The following is an 18,264-nucleotide window of genomic DNA, read 5'->3' on the forward strand; positions in this document are numbered from 1 at the left end:
TTTGGTCTTTCCATCTGCTTGAATTCACGTTTACAATAGCAAAAGTCTGCTATTCATCCCATGCCAGATGTCATTAACAGATGAGAGAGAAAGTGTGTGTGTGTGTGTGTGTGTGTGCGCGCGCGTGCATGTGTGCGCGTGTGTGGGTGTGAGAGAGAGAGAGAGAATGCCCTTATAGGGACAATCTCTCATAAACTTCCAATCAGTAAATTTGTTAAGATAGGGGTACCTGGCACATGGTAGGCATTCAATATATATTTGTTGCATGAATTATTAAGCAAATACAGGAAACAGGGAAGTCAACCTCTTAAAGGAGTCAAGACTTAAAGGAGAGAAACACAGACAGTTTCTGTCCTTTTTGATGACAGTTTTCAAAGAACCTAAGAGTTCCATTAGCTGATATAATCCCATTGGAAGATAGCACACCCTGGGCAGGATCACAGGCCTGGAGGCTGGCTAAGGGTTCACTTTCTACTTGTGAATGTGAGCTGGAATTTCTCCTGCAAGACAGGATGATGAAATGGTCCTGGGGGTTGAGTTCATGAGACACAGGGAAATGGCAGCGATGACATTAGCAGGATGCTACTGCATGCCCGGCACTGACGTGGCCCAAGGAGGGAAAGGGTCCAATCTTGGTGGAGCGTGGAGACAGAGGGGTCACAACTCCATCCATTCCTAGGCTTCTGGCTTTACCTGAGCCCCAGAGTGAGGTCGTTCACGAGAATGAGCCCCTCCTGCTGGGTGCATGCACCTGCCCCCTCTTCCACTTGGTGCTGCTGATGTTGAGCTGAGGCTCCCTCAGACCCATCCAGACCCACCTTGTTCTGCATAGGGGTCCCTGCATGAAGCTAAGACCCAAGACCCCAGTGAGGGATGGCTCCTGCCTCGTGAGGAGGCTTCCACGGCAGGAGGTTATGTAGCCTTGCCAACCCTCGTCCCATCAGAAAGTCCCAAGCTGCTCCCTGGCTTTAGTGTCCAGCTCAGCGAGCTGTTCCCCTGAGCCACTCCCTTGAGGGTGAGCACTTCGAGGCAAACCCACATGGGAGGGCCCTGGCTCCACCACGCCCAGCTGGCCTCCTGGTGAGCCAGTTCACCTTGATGAGGTTCAAGGGGACAACATGCCAGTGAGAGCGATGTGGGAGAACCAAATGGGCCGATGAGCACGGTGTGCCTGGCGTGCGGCAGGGACCAACACCTGATTTGCTTCCCTGATACATTGTTTTGCTTGTTCCATCAGCAAGAACCAACTGGACCATGACTGTGTGCTGAGCTCTGTGGGAAACGCAAGAGAAAGACCACTCCCATTTCCCCCGCCTTCTAACTTCTCTCAGTACCAAAGACAAGTGCATGTGAGCCCACAACGGGCTGCTGCTGCTCACGCTGGGAGTCCCCAAGCACTCTACTTTCAGTGTCTGGTTCACAAAACCTTCTGCAAGTAAAGTACTTATTTTGTCACAAACCCCTTGGAGACAGTGGTTCTATCAGGCTTAAATTCCCTTGAGCTCAAACGAACGAACTCGCCTCAGATCCTAAAACCCATGCCATGTGCAGACCCAGGGTGTTTTCAGAATCCAGAGAGGCCATCCGGAATGATCTGACACCATACAATGAATGTGACTATTCCCTGGCCACAGAATCCGTGCATGACTAAGATAATTAACAGATATTCACATCAGAGGTGCCTCTTCCCAGCAGACATTGTCTGAGTGCGCCAAGCTCTCATGCCTCAGTACCCCTGGGGCATTTCCCACCCTGTCCCTTTGATAAACTTCTATCTATCCCTGACAGCCCATTCGCATGTCACCACCTCTGTGGAGCCTTCCCTGACTGCCCCCACCCAGCAGCTTCTCCTGAGCCTGCAGCTCCTGGCACAGGGCTCTGCCCTTGCTTTCCTGTAGCGCACTGACTTCCCGGACAGCACCTCACTTCCTGCCAGACTGGGCAGCTGCACTGAGCCCTGTCTTTGCATCTCAGCCTCATAGTGCTTCACAAAACACCTGCACCAAAAGTAGGTGCTCGATAAAGAATGCTGAGCAAGCAGACAGGCAAGCTTTGGGTCTCCAGAGCACTCCCGCAGTCAGTGAGTGCCCACCACGAGCTGGGTGTTGGTGTGAGGCTTAGAGCAGCTTGGTTATTTCATGAAGTACTCTCTTATAGTACAGTCCTTCTGCAAACTCTCTTTTCAGAACAGCACCTTCATGCCTCAGTAAGCTGTATAATCCAATTTCAGTGTCCCAGACAACTGTCTCTGTGTCTCTGGCTGTCAGTCTGTGAAACTCCTCCAGCCCAGCCCTGATAGGTGGCCATTAGAACCTGTCACTAACATGAATATCAACACCGGCAAGAAACATCCAAAAAGACAAGAACACCACCAGCCCCAAGAAGACCTTTCCTCACACCAAATCAATACTTCATTATGTGAGGCCTTTGAAGCGTTAAGAGGTTAAGAAAATGTCAACCCTTTGGTCCATATCTCCTCACCATGGCCTTTCTGAGCTACCTGTGGTTAAAATGCAAGAGCTAAACCCTGTTTGGGTGCTTCTCAGTGGTGAGAAACCCTGGGCAAGGGCACATCAAGGTCCAAGGTGGGCTACAGGAAAGGATATGACCCGCCAGCGAATGTCCAGTTTGCTGTTGATCTCCAGGCCCCAGGCTTCCCGCCGCTCTTCCTCCAGCTGCTCTGCATTTGCAAACTGCCCCTTCTCGCCAGGGGGTACCGGGAAACTCTCAAAGTTGAACTTGTCCACTTGAATGGCCATTCTAGGAGAAGGGGGGAAACACAGCAGAGAATTAATCAGCAGGGCAATGTCTTCTGCTGGCTGTTGGAGAATCAGCACATGCCAGCGTGAGATGGTATGATGAATCATTATCGTTAGTAATTCATAATCAATTCATTCCAAGAAAATGAAATAATAGACTCCCAAGGTGGCTCTGAGTTCAGTTGTTTCAACACAGTTTGGAACTGAAGACACAGTCATAGATTCAAACCTCTGAGAAGACCCGTGTCACCCCCGATGAAAATCTCAATTCTGTAACGGGGCAGGGCAGACACGACCCAGTGTGCCGCCGAGAGTGGACTGGATCATGATTTGAATTTCTTTGTGGAAGATCACAGAGAATGCTGGCAACTGTTTAACTCTGGGAATAGGTGCTCCCCCTGACGTCCCCACCTCGTACTTCCTGCTCCAGCCACACTGGCGGCGTGCTCACCACCATACCACGTCCACCAGCGGCCACAGCCTCGGCCTGTGGGTCCCCGACATCACTGCTCTCTCGGGCCACTGCCCATCCTCCCTCCAGGTCTCTGCTCAAGACCATGTCCTCCACCAAGGTCCCCTCATTGCTTGTCCAGCCTTCTTGACCTTCTGACAGTTCCTAGAACACACCACGCTCTCCCTGCCCTGTCCCTATGCCTGGAATATTCTTCTCCTGGCTCTTGGCACAGCTGGGTCCTTTCCATTCTAGATGCTGGAGCTTAAGAAAAGTCTCTCCGTGCCACAGCCGCTACAGCAGCATCTCTTGCCCCCATCCCCATGCTCTATTGCAGCATTCAATTTATTTTTGTCCAAGCATTCACCGTGAGCTTTAAGATTCACCTTTGGATCTGTCGACTGTCTATCATTTCTACTGGAATTTAGCTCCCTGAGGGTAGAGATCCTCTCTGTCTTATATACCAGCTTCCCCAGGCCTAGAATAATGCCTGGCACCCGGCAGTGATTCAGTAAATAATCAGATGAAGAAATGAGTGAGTGAATTAAAAGCCTTCCCTGGCACCGCAAGGCAAGGATGACCGCTTCCTCCTCATTGCTCTCCTGGGCCTGGTACCTACATCCACATGTGCCATATCCCCACGTCCAGACAGAACCTGGGCTGTAGAAGGCATGCTGCCCGTGTGTCTGGAGGCTCCAGTAAATTTCCATGGCCTGTCCCATTCCAGACCATTTCATTCGCATAGACAGGGGCCACATCCTACTGATGTTTGAAACCCCACCTCTTAGCACAGAATCGGGCACACAGTAGGTACTCAGTGAAAGCGCATTATATGGATGGATGAAGAGAGGGGGGGAGGAAGGTGGTTTTTTCATGTTAGGCCCCTAAGTGCCTAAGTTCTGGTGCCATCTTAAAGACCAATGAGAGTTAATCAGCCAGCGGGTAAAAGCAGGCGTTTTGCATTATTGCATCGACTGTGCTGTGGCCAAAACATCAGCAAAACGATGCAATGCTCTAATAGCCTTTGTGGCTACTCCCTTTCAACAAACAGGAAATGAGAGGAACTGCGGTTTAGGGTACATAAACACAAGGTTAAACCCAAAGAAGAGGTCTCGGTAGCCAGGACAGCTTGGGAAAGAGCCACTGCAGTGTCAATACATCCACAGCATTTGGCCAGACACGACGTGCAGGGCCAAGCTCCCCAAGAGTTAGAGACACACCTGTGCCGACAGAGGACGACGCTTCTGTAGCAGGAAATGCTGAATAAAAACTCACATTTACTGTTCTGTTCTGGTTATTTAAGTGGGCAGCTTAATGTAAAAAGCCAGTAAATAGAAAAAAAGCATAAAAAATAAAAGCATCCAGAATTTTACACTCTAATGTTAATATCTTAATTCTATAGTCTTTTTCCTACGTAGTTATATTTTAATAGTTTAAATCATTGTGTATATATAGATCATTATTATGTACACATAAATATGCACATATACATAATTTTATGTGTTTTATTCTCTTAATATACCATAAATATTTTCACCATAAAAATTAGTTTGTAAAATATTCTATCATATGGATATATCATAATCTACTTAACAATTCCCCTATTATTTAAACTATCAGATCTTTTCCATTTTTAAAGAATTACTATTGTAAAAACATCGTCACAAACATCTTTGGGCTTAATGTTTTTGTCTGCACTTATGAGTGACTCTAAGGATCTATTTCTAGAAGAGGAATTACCGACTTGAGAGTGTGAAATGTTTGAGGCTGGGATGTAAAGTACCAAGTTCCTTCCCAGGTTTTTACAAAGTACATTCTCCCGAGCAGGCAGGCAGGAGCCCATCTCTCTCTGAAGCCTTACCAATACTAATGATGATCAATTTTTAATCTTTGCTATTAATAGGCAAAATGCTACCTCACTGATGTTTTAATTTGCAGGTCTGAATTATCCCTAAGGTCGAACATTTTTTCAGAGGTTTCCTAAAAGTGCATCTTTCTCCCCATGAGCAATCTATACATGTAGCAAGAGAGCTTCTAATTTTTCACCAACAAAAGCTCCTCCTATTCCCCCACCTCAGAGGCAGATCGAAGCAAACTAATGGTCTCTTCAAACAAAAGGTCAGACTATTTCCCAAGTTTTGCTAAAAGATCAATTTCAGTTCATTCCCTGATAACCCAATGGGAACTAATAACTTTCACCTTTCAACTGGGTTTGCAAACAGTCCCCAATACCAGCCTCTCTTCCTGCTGAGCACAGAAGGGAAAGACCCTGCAGGCAGCAATGGATGCAGCAGCCACTGATTACATCTGTATGATTTTCCGGTGTATCTTTTGAACAATTTCTGGTTGAGTAAGATCATACTACATTAGCCACCTCCAACCTTAACAAAATTGTGGCCATGTGTGCCAGGTGTTTTATACACACATTTGCCTTATTTAATTTGCAGCCAGCCCAGGGAGGGCTGCAATATGCTTCATGTTCCAGATGACAAGATGGAGCTCCAGGAGCGAGAGCCATCTGCCCAATGTCACAGAGCTAGCAAGCCATGAGCTGAGTCTACCTCTCTACTCAACCCTACCCTGCTTTGTTTTTAGCTTTAATTTGGTTTTTCTGTGCTCAGGCAGGGTACCCATGAGGAGGTTACTTCTTGCTCACACTGTCTGCAGAGATGGCATGGGACACATGCCCTCCCAGGCCTGCTGCCCACAGGAACAATCAGCCCCTCCCACACATACCACAGCCCTCCTCCCCCAGCATCCTTAGGGCGGGCACTGCCAGGGAGCTCCCCATAGGAAGTATCCCCTTTCCTAAAGTGACAAAACGCAGGCACTAAGAAACTGAGTAACTCACCTATGGTCACCCAGCTGAACATCCTGGAGCCAGGACTGCAACGCGGTTGGGTCTGATTACAAGAGCCAAGTATGACTCCCCCAAATCACAGAAGAGCATGCCTGGCATCTGCATCCCTCTGACGCCAGGATCCCGGCCAGTCCCTAAAGCCTTGCCCCCTCCCCGTCCTTCCTCCCCATGGCGAAGGGCAGCAGGCTGACTATCAACCTGGCAGACTGCAAGGGGGTTTGCTACAGAGGAGTCTTTGCGCACGAGCTGGGTATGGTAGGAAGATGCTGCTGCATCTGTCATGGCGTCATCAGAGGGGAGACCCATCGGCCCAGCTGCCCTGATAGGTGACCTTACTCTAAACACAACGCAGAACTGGCAGGACTTTTAACAAGGACTGAGGCCATCCTGTTTTGAGGCTTGTCACCATTGTGGCTACAGAGCTCCCCAATGATGGTGATGGCAGGCCGTGTGAGAGAAGTGTATGGAGAGCATGCCAAGGGGGCCACTGGGCTGAGAAACGCTTACGAGAACTGACATGGCAGCCTGGGGAAACCCAGGTGCTGGGTGGAGAGGTGAGAAACTATCCAGTACAATCCAAGGAGAAGGAGCCAAGGCATGGAGGGTGGCACCTCATCCGACACAGCGGACACCAAGGCAGCAGTGGGACAGAGGGTGAGCTCAAGCTTCAGAGTGGACCACCTGGGCCCCGACTTATACATGACCTCGGCAGGCCCTGCACTTCCCTGGGCGTCTGTGTGGAATGGAAGCAGCACCACCTGCACCCAAAAGGCTGGGTGAGAAGATCAAACATTCTATTTGGTGCCAGCCATGGGAGCTACCACAATCAGGCCATACTTAATCATCAGCTTAGTGCCTTGGGCAACTTTATAACTACTTTCTTTTCATAATGACAACGAAGCAACAAAATCCTGATACCAAATTAAAGCCACAATCCTCACCACCCGCCCCTGCAGCCTCTTACAGAGAGGCTTCCAGCCACCGGTGCTGACCACAGCTTGGTGCACACACCCCTCCCCACTCTGGGTTCAACTTGTACACACAGGTAAGACCTGTATTGGGGTGGGGCAACATATATCTGAGAATATTTGTGCAACCCCTCACTAAAGCAATTCAAAAATGTGTCTGATGCTTCTGGCAAATAGCTGCACAATGGCTGGAGATCATTACCCATACCCAGAAGAGCTATTACTGTGATGGGCAGACCCTTGGGCAAAGGCCTGATACTGCCACCCTTCGGTAGCCCACCTGATAGACCCCTCCCTCCAACACCTGTGTTGCAAAGGAAGTTTTTTATCATTATTGTTTGTTTTGATCATGCTGAGAACAAGGGTGTACTGCCTACTGTTAATGGCTAGCCTGAGATGAGAGTGCACCTGGTCTCTGGGCCCTGTCCCGGTACTTGCTTAGGAACAGGAGGACTTTTGCAAGGATCAGCAGGGTGGAGATATTCCCAGTGAACGGGCAGAGGGGGCAGGAGTCCAGCCCTTGTCCTGGCTATTTGCTGAGCCAGGGAGCAATCTTCAGGGCTGAGGGTGCCATGAGGCAGAAGCTGTCTTAGTCACCTGTGTCTCTTCCACAGGCTCCTTCACTTCTCTAGACCCAAGGATCTTTTTGTAAACTGGGAAGACTGTCAGCCGGCTGCTGGTCACTCCATGACGAGGGTGCTCATGTGTGTGAAAGCACTTGACACTTTGAGTTGGTCCCTACAGATGAGCTGAAGGGACAAGACAGTAAGCCCAGACAGAGGAGAGAAGCAGGACCTCTGCTCATCCGTCGCATTGCAGCTCTCCCGTGAGGATTGCTGCTATGGTTTGAACGTCAGCTCCAAAACTCATGTTAAATCTTAACCCCCAATGTGGCAGTATTACAAAATGGAGCCCTTAAGAGGTGATTGGATCATGAGGGCTATGCTGTCATGAATGAATCAATCCATTCATGGATTAGTGGATGAACAGGATAATGCATTAGTAGATAATCACAGAATGATATTCATGGAGTGAACTTGTGGCTTTATAAGAAGAGGAAGGGAGACCTGAGCTAGCATGTGAGCACTCGCTTGCCTTCCTGCCACGTGATGCCCTGCACCACCTCAGGACTCCACAGGGAGTCCCCACCAGCAAGAATGCCCTCACCAGATGCACCCTCTTGACCCTGGACTACCCCGCCTCCAGATCTGTAAGAAATGAATTCCATTTCTTTATAATTACCCAGTTTCAGGTATTCTATCATAAGAAACAGAAAAAGGACTAGGACACATATCCAACTAAACACACCCCCTCAGGACAGTTTCCTCCCAGAATAGTTGTGTTACCTCACAATTGTTAAGTTCTTCACAGTGTGCAAAATACTGTATCTGACTGGGGCTAATAAACACCATTTTGTAGGATTCTCTGCAGATAAACGAGATGGTTGCTATGAAGTGGCCAGCATAGCGCCCGGTGCACACACAGCCCTCTAAGGATGGTGGATACCTTCGTGACCATGAGCCCACATCACAGATGAGGAGGCCAACGTGCTGAGAAGTCAAGGAAGTGGCACAGGGTCGAACACAGCAGCAAGGCCAGGGAAGAGCTTAATTCAGATGTCAAATCCAGGTCTGGCCCCGCACCCATTGTCCCACTGCCACACTATCCTGCCTCCCTACCGCAGAGTTGCTACCACTGTTTGATTCTGTTCATCTTGGATGAGTTGGAGTTAAGAAAAATTAATACTATTATTGAATGCCAATTTTCACGTTTAATTTTATGGCCAAATGTGACAATAATAGTCAAGAGTTGGCACTAAAAAAAGGTGCTGTGATTTTTGAAGAGTATAAAAAAGTGGTGGTTTTTAAAATACCATATCATATGATTCAGTCTTTGAACAGCTGATAACCTCACCAGGGAAGTCATAACGATGACATTTAAATACAAATCAAGAAGTTGGATTTAAAAGAACTATCGATGTATAATTGAATTAAACTTTCATTGGGAGATAATTGATAGTTATGACACCGGTATTCTAAATTTATACGGTGCATCATATGGAAATCCATTTGACTGTGCAGAACACCAGCCCTTGCTCTGTTTCATAATGCAGCACAACACCAAGGAAAGGGATGCAGCAGCCTCCCGGGCTTCCATCCTGAATGAGAAGGGACTTGAAGCGACAAGGAAGTGGTGTGACCACTGACATCTGGATCATGCCCAAAGAGAAGATCATTTTCACCTCAAGCCTCACAAATCAATTATGGTAAAAGCTAAAAATCCTTCCTCATTATTATTTTTAATTGAAGGGAAAAGATGAGCTGTATTCTAAAAATCAAAGCTCTGCGCAGTCCAAGCAAAGCATCGTTGAGGATGCACCAAGGCCTGACCAACGATGCCCCGCACCCTGGCCCGCCCCCTGCCAAGCTCTGCACTTCATGGTCGCCACCCCTGTCCTCACAGCCCTGGGAGGGAGTGTCCCTGGGTGTTGCAGAAAATAAGGCAGCTTGCCTGAGGCCACAGAGACAGCAAATGGGAGAGAGCAAGCTCAAAACCAAGCCCACAAGAGCCTGTCGCCTGCAGTAGGCAATGATCAGAGGGGTCCAGAGCACCGTCTCAACCCCTTGAACAAGGTGCCTATGCTGACAAGTGCCTGGAAGTGAATGCTGTTCATGTGTTAGCACACAGACTGTGCTAAGGCCCTATGAGCCTTCCTGCACACCTGCACCCACTAATACCAGCTAACGTGTGAGGCAGGCAGGCAGTCACATGAGGGTTCCAGCAGGGATGCTGCCCAGAGCCAGATCTAGGGACAAGAACTTGGGACAAACCATGCCGGGGCTAGGTCAACAGTATTCAGAGAGTAGCTGACTCTTTGCAGGTCCTAACCTTTGTGCATGCAGACACAAAATGAATCCGAAAAAGGCCCTATCCCTCCAGTAGCTGCAGAATCCCATAAGAGACATGGACCACAGACAGCCAGACTGTTTGGTTTGCAGTAAGTTGTGATCAGTGCTATGACACAGGATGCTCAGGATGTTACAGGAGTATAGAAAGGGACAACCAATCCTGCCTGAGAAACTTCAGGAAGGGCTGGAAAGAACCGTTGGCTGAGCTAAGACACACAGGCTGGGGGAGCTGGCAGCTGGAGAGATGCAGAAGAACCATCCCAGGTGCAGGGAGCATCACATGCCAAGACGAGATGTGACAGAGCATTTCAGCTAGCAAGGGACCCTGGATGGTCAGGCTGAGTGGACAGAGAGCCTGAGAGGGACAAAGCTAAAGAGGGAGGCAGGGGCCAGATAACAAAAGGCCTAGGGCCTCCAGGAGGACCTGGCACACCCATCCCCTTGCTGCTGCTGCTGCTGCTGCTGGTTAAAGAAGTGGGCCCACACTGAGATGAACGTCAAAGGCTGGCTTTCAGGAGAGGGAAATCAAGCAGGGAGCACAGCAGAGCCCCACCTGAAGGGAGAGAGAAAAGAGATGAACCACAGCAGGAGGGGATATTTACTGAGTGTTTGCAACCATCACATATATTAACTCACTGATTTTCATTGCCCACCAAGGTTAAACCTTGAAATGGATTTTATCTTCACAAAGCAGATCAGGAAACTGAGGCTTGGGCAGTAATGTGACCGCCAAGAGTCAGGTCTACATGGCAGCACGAAGCGCATCCCTCCGTGGAGCCTCCTGGAGGTGTGGCTCGACAGCCAGACTGGAGCGGCCAGAGGCCTGTGGGTGACTGGGAACCCCTGCAGCAAAGCAGGCAAGGCACAGCCTCTTCCCTCCACTCCAGGTGGGACACTGCCCGGAAGCCAGAGCCAGCTGGGTCTAAGGTTTGGAAATAAGAACACAGCCTTCCTACATGCCTCCCACTGAGGCAGAGAGGGGATGGAGGGGCCGGATCCACGCAGCTACGACCAGGCAGAGCCGAGATGCAAACGACCCTCCCACCTTCAGGCCCAGAGAGCGGAAGATGAGGAGAAAGCAAAATCTGGAACATCTCTGGCAGTTTTTTCCTTAGTGTGTTGCTGAAGAAAGAATGCGAGGGAAGTTCATGGAAGTAACTCTGACGTCCGAAGGAAGGAGGAACGTGGCAGTCTCCCTCACCAAGCTGATCGGAAGCCAAAGGCCCAACAGAGTCAAATCCGAAAACAGCTTCTTTTAGAACAGCTACAGATGGATCAGCCTGGTGATCCAGCTAAAATGCAGCCTAAGCATCCTGGTATGCTGCCCATTTCAAAGGTAAATGAAATGTACTAAAGGGCTGAAGGACCACGGTTCTCCTCTTATCCGGCCTCCATGGAAATAAAAATCCCTTTGTATACAAATGCTCCTGTTGAGTGGAGCTGAACCTGTAAAAGATTACCACGTTGCACCAATCTTTTTTAGACAGAAATCTTCCTATGTGAAGATGCTAATTTCTCTACCTTCCTCAGGCGCCTGCCTGCATCAGTATAACTGGTGCCACTTGCCAAGGGCCTCATCTTCACCATGAACTCCCCATGGGCCAGGGTCTCCACTAGGTGCTCTCACTTCATTCTCACCACCACTCCGTGCAGTAGCCATTACCACCATCATAACCCAGATCATGCAGAAGAGGAAACTGAGTCTCAGCCAATACCTAAGCTATGCGCAACCGCAGAGGCAGCTCGTGGAGGGTCACTCGTGCTCTGATAAGGCAGGCATAGCCCTGCATGCAGTGCAGCAGAGCCTCCTTATGACACAGAGCTGTGCCCACATATGGTCACAGGAGACCTGGCCGATGTCTTCTCAGTTCCCAGCAGGGAGCCCAAACATGCACGAATCACACACTCTGCTTGCACCAAAAGACCTGGCTTTTCCAGTTAGCTCTGCCACACCCACTGTGACATGGGAAAGTGTCCTCATCACTGTGGGCCTCAGATTGGCATCTGTAAGTGAGCACAACACCAACCTGAACAGAGATGATCTGTGGCTTGAGGCAGTGTATTCTTAATAAGAAAACCTTTTAAAAATTCTAGTTCTCTTACTGCTATTACTATTACAGCCCAATGGCACCTCAAACTCAGTGTATTCAAAACCGGACACACCCCATCCAAGCCTACTTCTGTCCAGGAACCGTCCCTTCCACATCCCCCAGCCCTGCACAGCCCACCCAGAGCCAGGGCTCAATTGCCTTGGGTCCCTCCTTCTCCTGTGCCTCTAGGTCCAGTCCGTGGCCAGGTTGTGTGCGCCTGAGCCCTGCCATATCTCACACCCATGGATGCCACCTCCTCTGTGAGCTGGGGGCTGGCAAGGTCATCCTGACCCCCAGCTCCAGCCTCTCCCCTGTCCAATGCTCTTTACCTTTGGCCGCCACTTTCCCTGCACTGGGAATGGGACACATGGGACATGAGCTGACCTGTACAAGAGCACCACAGGGGGATGACAGTGAAAGAGAAGGGGACACAGACTACGAGAGCCTGAGGGTCAGGGAGGGAGGGACCAGTGCAGACACCAGTTTGGAGGGTTGTGCAGTGGCCCAAATTCAAACCAAAACAGCCATCGGGAAACAAAAATACCAAGTATGGAATTCTCAAAGGGACTGACAAATTGAAAACAGCCTAATTATCATCTGTGTGTAAATAACATTCTCATCACCATCAACAAATAGTGTAATACAAAATATAAGTATAGACACATATATAAAAATGAGTGATATTCCTTTAGAAAAAAAAATTTGAAATACATTTCTAGAAAGTCAAAATTTGTTAAAGAGCCAGCGTGCTAGAGAGAAACTACAATTATAAAATAAGACAACCTAACATGTACACACTCCTATGGACCAGGCGCTATGCTATCCCTCCCTGTACCTTTGCATGCTCACTGAGGCTACAGCGACAGAAAGAGCAGCCGCTGTGCGAAGCACAGTCCTCACCCTCGTGCAATCCTCATGAGTCCCTGCAGAGTGGCAGGCATTGATAATCCCGTTTTTATTGATGCAGAAACTGAGGATCTTACGGAACTCTCGTAATCGTGAGTTTCATAGGGACTTAGGGTGGAGGCATGTAAACCAAGATCACATGAGTGGAGCTTAGCACATGATGGGTGAGCAGGGGTATGGATGGAGAAGAATGGTCCAAGCCCAGCCTGGATGAAAGCCCTGAGCTGAGACCACGCGTGTGCAGTGCCAGCCACAGATGGCCCAGCCCCAAGCAGGAGAGTGCACAGAGGAGGCCTGAGCCAGGACACAGCAGGTGCTGGAGCCCTGAGCTGAGACCACGTGTGCACAGGTGGCCCAGATGCAACAGGAGGGCCCTGGCGGTGGCACTGACTTAATGTAGGATAGGTCAGAGGGGCCAGATGTGAAGCAGGGAGAGTGACGAGGTGTGGCAGTGATCCTAGAGAGATGTGGGACCTGAACTCCACGGCAGGGATGCAGAGAAGTGGGCGTCCTCCATACATCAAGGTCTTGGCCTCTACTCCATAAGTAACGAAATCAGTCTCATGATTTAAAAAGTAAGCTGTGCTGAGGAAGCTCTTGATTCGACAGCAGTAAAGCTGTCCCAACAACAGCAACACACACCAGCCACCTACCCGCCACAGGAGAGGGATGAAAGGCCACAGTGGACTTCCGGTGCTCACGTGAGCACTTTCACCACACAGGTTGGTGGCCGGCCTCTGTCACCGGCACTCACGAAGTGCCCCCACCCTCATGCGATTCCCGCGTTTCAGTGCACCTCCAACTGGCTGGGCTCACCTTCTCCCTGCTTCCTTCTGGTCGCTTCTCTGAACAAGCCCCATGAAGAGGCAGCACTGCAGGTGCATTCCTCCCTGTTGGAAGAGGCTCTCTGAAGAACGGAGATGTGTCGTGTGGGTCCTCACCTGGCAGATGCCCTGCACGCCTGTAAGCCTTTTATCTGGCTGAACTGTCCTTCCGGAGGGAACTACTGGTATAGAGCGGATTGGTTTTAAGCACGTGAAACACCCCCATTTTGTTAACAAAATGCCTCAATCATACTGAATCAGTTGCCATTAGTAAAACAGGGCTATTACATCTAATTACATATTTCACATTTTGATTCTAAGTTAAGTCTCATGTTTCCTCAATTAAATGGGGATTCCTCAGGAACAGGAAATACTCAGACTTGCCTTGCAAACAATGGAAGAGCTCAATGCCCAGAGTGGGGGTGGTGGGCATGGCCAGGGCCCAGCTTGGCCTCTTGTTGCCCCCAGAGCTCAATGCAGGGTAATGGGAAGACTACTGGGGCTGAGGAGCCACAGAAACCCAGCTTTGCACCCAGTTCTGCTTCAACATCTGTGTCACCCTGTGTCACCAGCCTCTTGCTTGCTGTGAAAATAAGGAGCACAATGCCAACCTGAGAGTGTAGTGGTGAGGTTTAAGAAGCCACAGGCCAAGTGCTAGGCCTGAAGCACACACTGGACCAATGGCAGTGGTGCCTGGCCTCATCCCACCACCCACGGCACCAGCCTTGACACCTGAACAAGCCACATGCAGCAGAGGGAACCTGGAGGTCGCAGAAAACACAAACACCTCAGGAAGACATTTGAAGCCCACTACTGCCTGCGCCCGTGCACCTTTGGGTCTCACCTGCACACCAGTACCACAAGCCTGCATCCTGCCTAAGGACCTTCAGTGCACAGCCACGCTGCTGGGCCATGGCTCCTTCTGTTCTCATGGCCCAGAAGGCCCTTCCTTCAGTCCTTGGCCTACACTCATTCTTCAGGGATTGGCTCATATACACCCAGCTCTGTAAAGATCTGACTTCTTCCTTACCCCACCCCAGGAGGACCAAGCCCTCCCTACACTAGATATGCATTGATTGGTCTGTACCCACTGTTTTAATATATCATCAACCATATTCGTGACAATGGTTTCTTTATATGGCTAGTTTGTCCCTCACCTTCCTTACCAAACTGAGCTTTCACCTGCAAAACAGACACACACGTTTCAGATTTACCTCTGAGTTATGCACAAGATAGACCCCACTCAGCATAGCAAAGACTTGGAGAACTGGACTAAGATTTGAATCACAGACACAAGGGTCTTAGCCTGAACCTGAGTGGCACAGGGGTGGGACAGAGCCACTGGTGTGCTGAAGCCCACTGGTACCAGCTCACAAGAGCCAACTGTCAGCCTCTCTTCTCAAATCCTCACTCAGTGACATCATGCTGATGGCCTGAAATGAGCGAGAGGGGACGTATTTGTACCACTAAAAATACTTGCAGAAATCAAATGCTACAATCCTGGGCTGGTTATTAAAAATTTACCAGGTCACAACTGGACAGACCCAAACCAATGGAGCAGAGACAGGAAGTGAGCTTGAGGAAGTGAGATCTGGACTCCCATCCACGTAGGGGGAGGCAGGAGGCAGGGTGTGAGCCTAAGTGGACTGGTGACCTGCCAAAACAGATCACCACTGTTCTCCGGAGGCTCACAGCAGAACCCAGCGTCCACAGAAAATAATAGTCACAATGTCCAAGATACTATGCAAAATTATCTGACATACAAAAAAACAGGAAAATGTGACCAATTCCCAAGAACCAATGGATGCCAAGTCAAAGACGATCCAAATGCCAGAGCTGCCAAAGCCTTTAAGGCAGCTATACCCACATTCCCTGCAGTAAAAGAAAACACGCTTGAAATGAATTTAAAAATCGGATTTACAACACAGAAATAAAAAAGAGACAAAAATTTTACAACTTAAAAATATAATGAAATTTTAAAAAACCCACCTCACTGGATGAGCTCAATAGCAAAATGGAGCTAAAAAAGGAGAGGGAAGATGAACTTGAAGATAGGCAAATCATAAAGGAAATACTGGTAAAACAGACTTCACTAAAATGTAAAATTTTTGTGTGTTCGTTTTCAGTGGCTGGCGGTATGGGGACCTGAACCTGTGACCTCGGTGTTATAAGGCTGCACTCTAACCAACGGAACTAACCAGCCAGCCCCCAAATTTAAGCCTTGATCTTCAAAAGCAGATCACAGACTGGGAGAAAATCACAACACATAGGTCAGACTTGTACCCAGACTATGTAAAGAACTCTCAAAACTCAATAATAAGAATTCAAACAACCCAATTAAAACTGGGCAAAATGTTTAAACAGATACTTCACAAAAGAAGGTATATGACTGGTCAGTAAGTACATAAGGAGATGCTCAGCCTTAGTAGTCACCAGGGAAGTGTAAATTTTTAAAAACCAGATTGAGAAACATATCCGGCGGAAGGGCTGCAGTGACAAAGACTGACCCTACCAGCAACTGGCAATGACAGGGAGGAGCTGGAACTCTCACGAGCTGCTGCTGGGAGAGCAAAACGGTGCAGCCGCTGGAACACGGCCTGGTAGCTCTCAGACAGTTACGCATAGGCCTGTTGCACGAGCCAGCGATCTCACTTTTAGCATTCACCAAGAGAAATGAAAACACACGTCTATACAAAGACGTGTATAGGAGTGGTCACGGTAGCTTTAACTATACATGCCAAACAAGTAGAAACAACCCAAATGTTCACCAACAGGTGAAGGGATATGAAAACAATGGTATGTCCAGGATGAAACACTGGTCAGCTGTAAAAAGGAACAAACTATTGCTACATCCCAACACTGCAGATGAATCTCAATCATTGCGCTCAGTGAGTGACGTCAGACAAATGTGAGAACATACTAGGTGATCCCATTTACATAAGATTCTGGAACATATAAAATAATCCATACAAGCAGGATGGTGGTTGCCTGGGACAGATTGCAAAAGGGTACAAAGAACTGCAGATTGATAGAAACATTTGCTATATTGAACCTTCTGAAAATCCCTTGGGTGCGTGCACGTGTCAAACTGATCAAACTGTGCCCCCTGAACATATGCAGTGTCCTGTCCCTCAATAACTCTTCTCTAGAGTTGTACTGAAAGATACCCACAGTGTAACTGTCTCACCCCAGAACTACCTGAGCCTAAACCACTTGAGAAGTGTGGCTTCTTGCGTCAGAAAAACCTGGTATGAATCCCAGGCCACGCAAGAGACTGATCTTGTTTGGCCTCAAGTTCTGTGTGTGTGAAATGGAAATGGCCATCGTTTCCATCGCCCTCCAGGACCACTGTCACTAAGCAGCAAGTCCACAGCTGGGAAATCGGCACTAGCTGCCGCAGCTGACAGCAGTGACCATCCACACAGCAACTCCTCGACCACACCACACTTTGCCACCCTCCTGCTCCTGCGGCTGCCAGTGTCCTGGCTTCTCTTCACTGGATAAACACGACCCTACTCCAGATTCCTTCCACTGAACCCCAAAACTCCGTATACGGGGTCTGTTCACGGTGAGCACTGGGTTCTCTCTCAGCCTTTGTTAGTACAGTTTACACCTCTAGGAAACGGTAGGTGCCTCGGGAAGAAGACTCTCCCCCTATTCCTAACGCCACGCCTGGTAAACAGCAAGTACCCAACGCTGCTAGTGAAGGGAGGAGCGTGGGGAGGGTTTCAACAGAACGTGTTCTACACTCCAAGGGCAGTTTTACTTCGTGGTAAATTTGTGGCTAGCAAGGACTTAATGAAATTGGGAATTATCAATAGTTCTACTTGCTTAAAACAAAAAAAGTGATGTCTTAAAAATGTGTTCATTAATAAACAATCCTCTAAACTTTAGGTATTATACACTTTTTGTTGCTTTCCCTGACAAAGGCACACTGGTAGGGACCATGTCTGTCACATTTTAAATGGTGATGTTTCCAAAGTCTTGCATAGCACAGCACAGAGCGGGAGATCGATCAATGAATCTACTTCAAGCTTAGAGTCACCGCAGTAAAATATAGTCTGATACATTTTAGTTAAGACAAGATGCCTTTAAATAACTTTAGGACAAAGCCATTCTCAAACACAGTGCTCGGATCTGGGGAGGAAAAAAAAAACCTCCGCCTTCACCGCACCTCAGGCAGACTTTCCTGTGCCTCCAGAAACCATCAGGTTCTCAGCTTTGGTTTTCTCTCCTTACACAAATATTGTGCTGCCTGCTTCTCCTTCCTGATTTGCAGGGTTCCACGGTCTGCCAGAATTTGCTACACTGTACCTCTTCTGAAACCATGCTTCTGCACGTGCCCTGCCACCTCGGGAACCATGACACCATGCACCCGACACATGGGAGTATGAGGAGTGGACACTGAGGTGGCATGGCCGGCACCCGTGGCCGAACAAGGCTGTGCGAGGCTGGCCCAGGGTGTTCAGAGGAGGCCGCAGCAGAGCGGAGCCGTGG

The 18,264-nt window shown here is 48.9% G+C and overlaps 1 protein-coding gene across 6 annotated transcripts in view; it reads right to left on the reverse strand.

The window, feature by feature from the left end:
- TRAPPC9 (trafficking protein particle complex subunit 9) overlaps positions 1-18,264 on the reverse strand; it is a 649,394-nt gene that overhangs the window by 169,162 nt on the left and 461,968 nt on the right. For all 6 annotated transcript variants that reach the window (XM_063079205.1, XM_063079204.1, XM_063079202.1 and 3 more), the window contains one exon: positions 2,607-2,760. In XM_063079205.1, coding sequence (XP_062935275.1) covers positions 2,607-2,760 — 154 coding nt within the window. The remainder of the gene's footprint in view (positions 1-2,606; positions 2,761-18,264) is intronic.

The sequence above is a fragment of the Cynocephalus volans genome, chromosome 15 (genome assembly GCF_027409185.1).
Source record: "Cynocephalus volans isolate mCynVol1 chromosome 15, mCynVol1.pri, whole genome shotgun sequence".
NCBI lineage: Eukaryota > Metazoa > Chordata > Mammalia > Dermoptera > Cynocephalidae > Cynocephalus > Cynocephalus volans.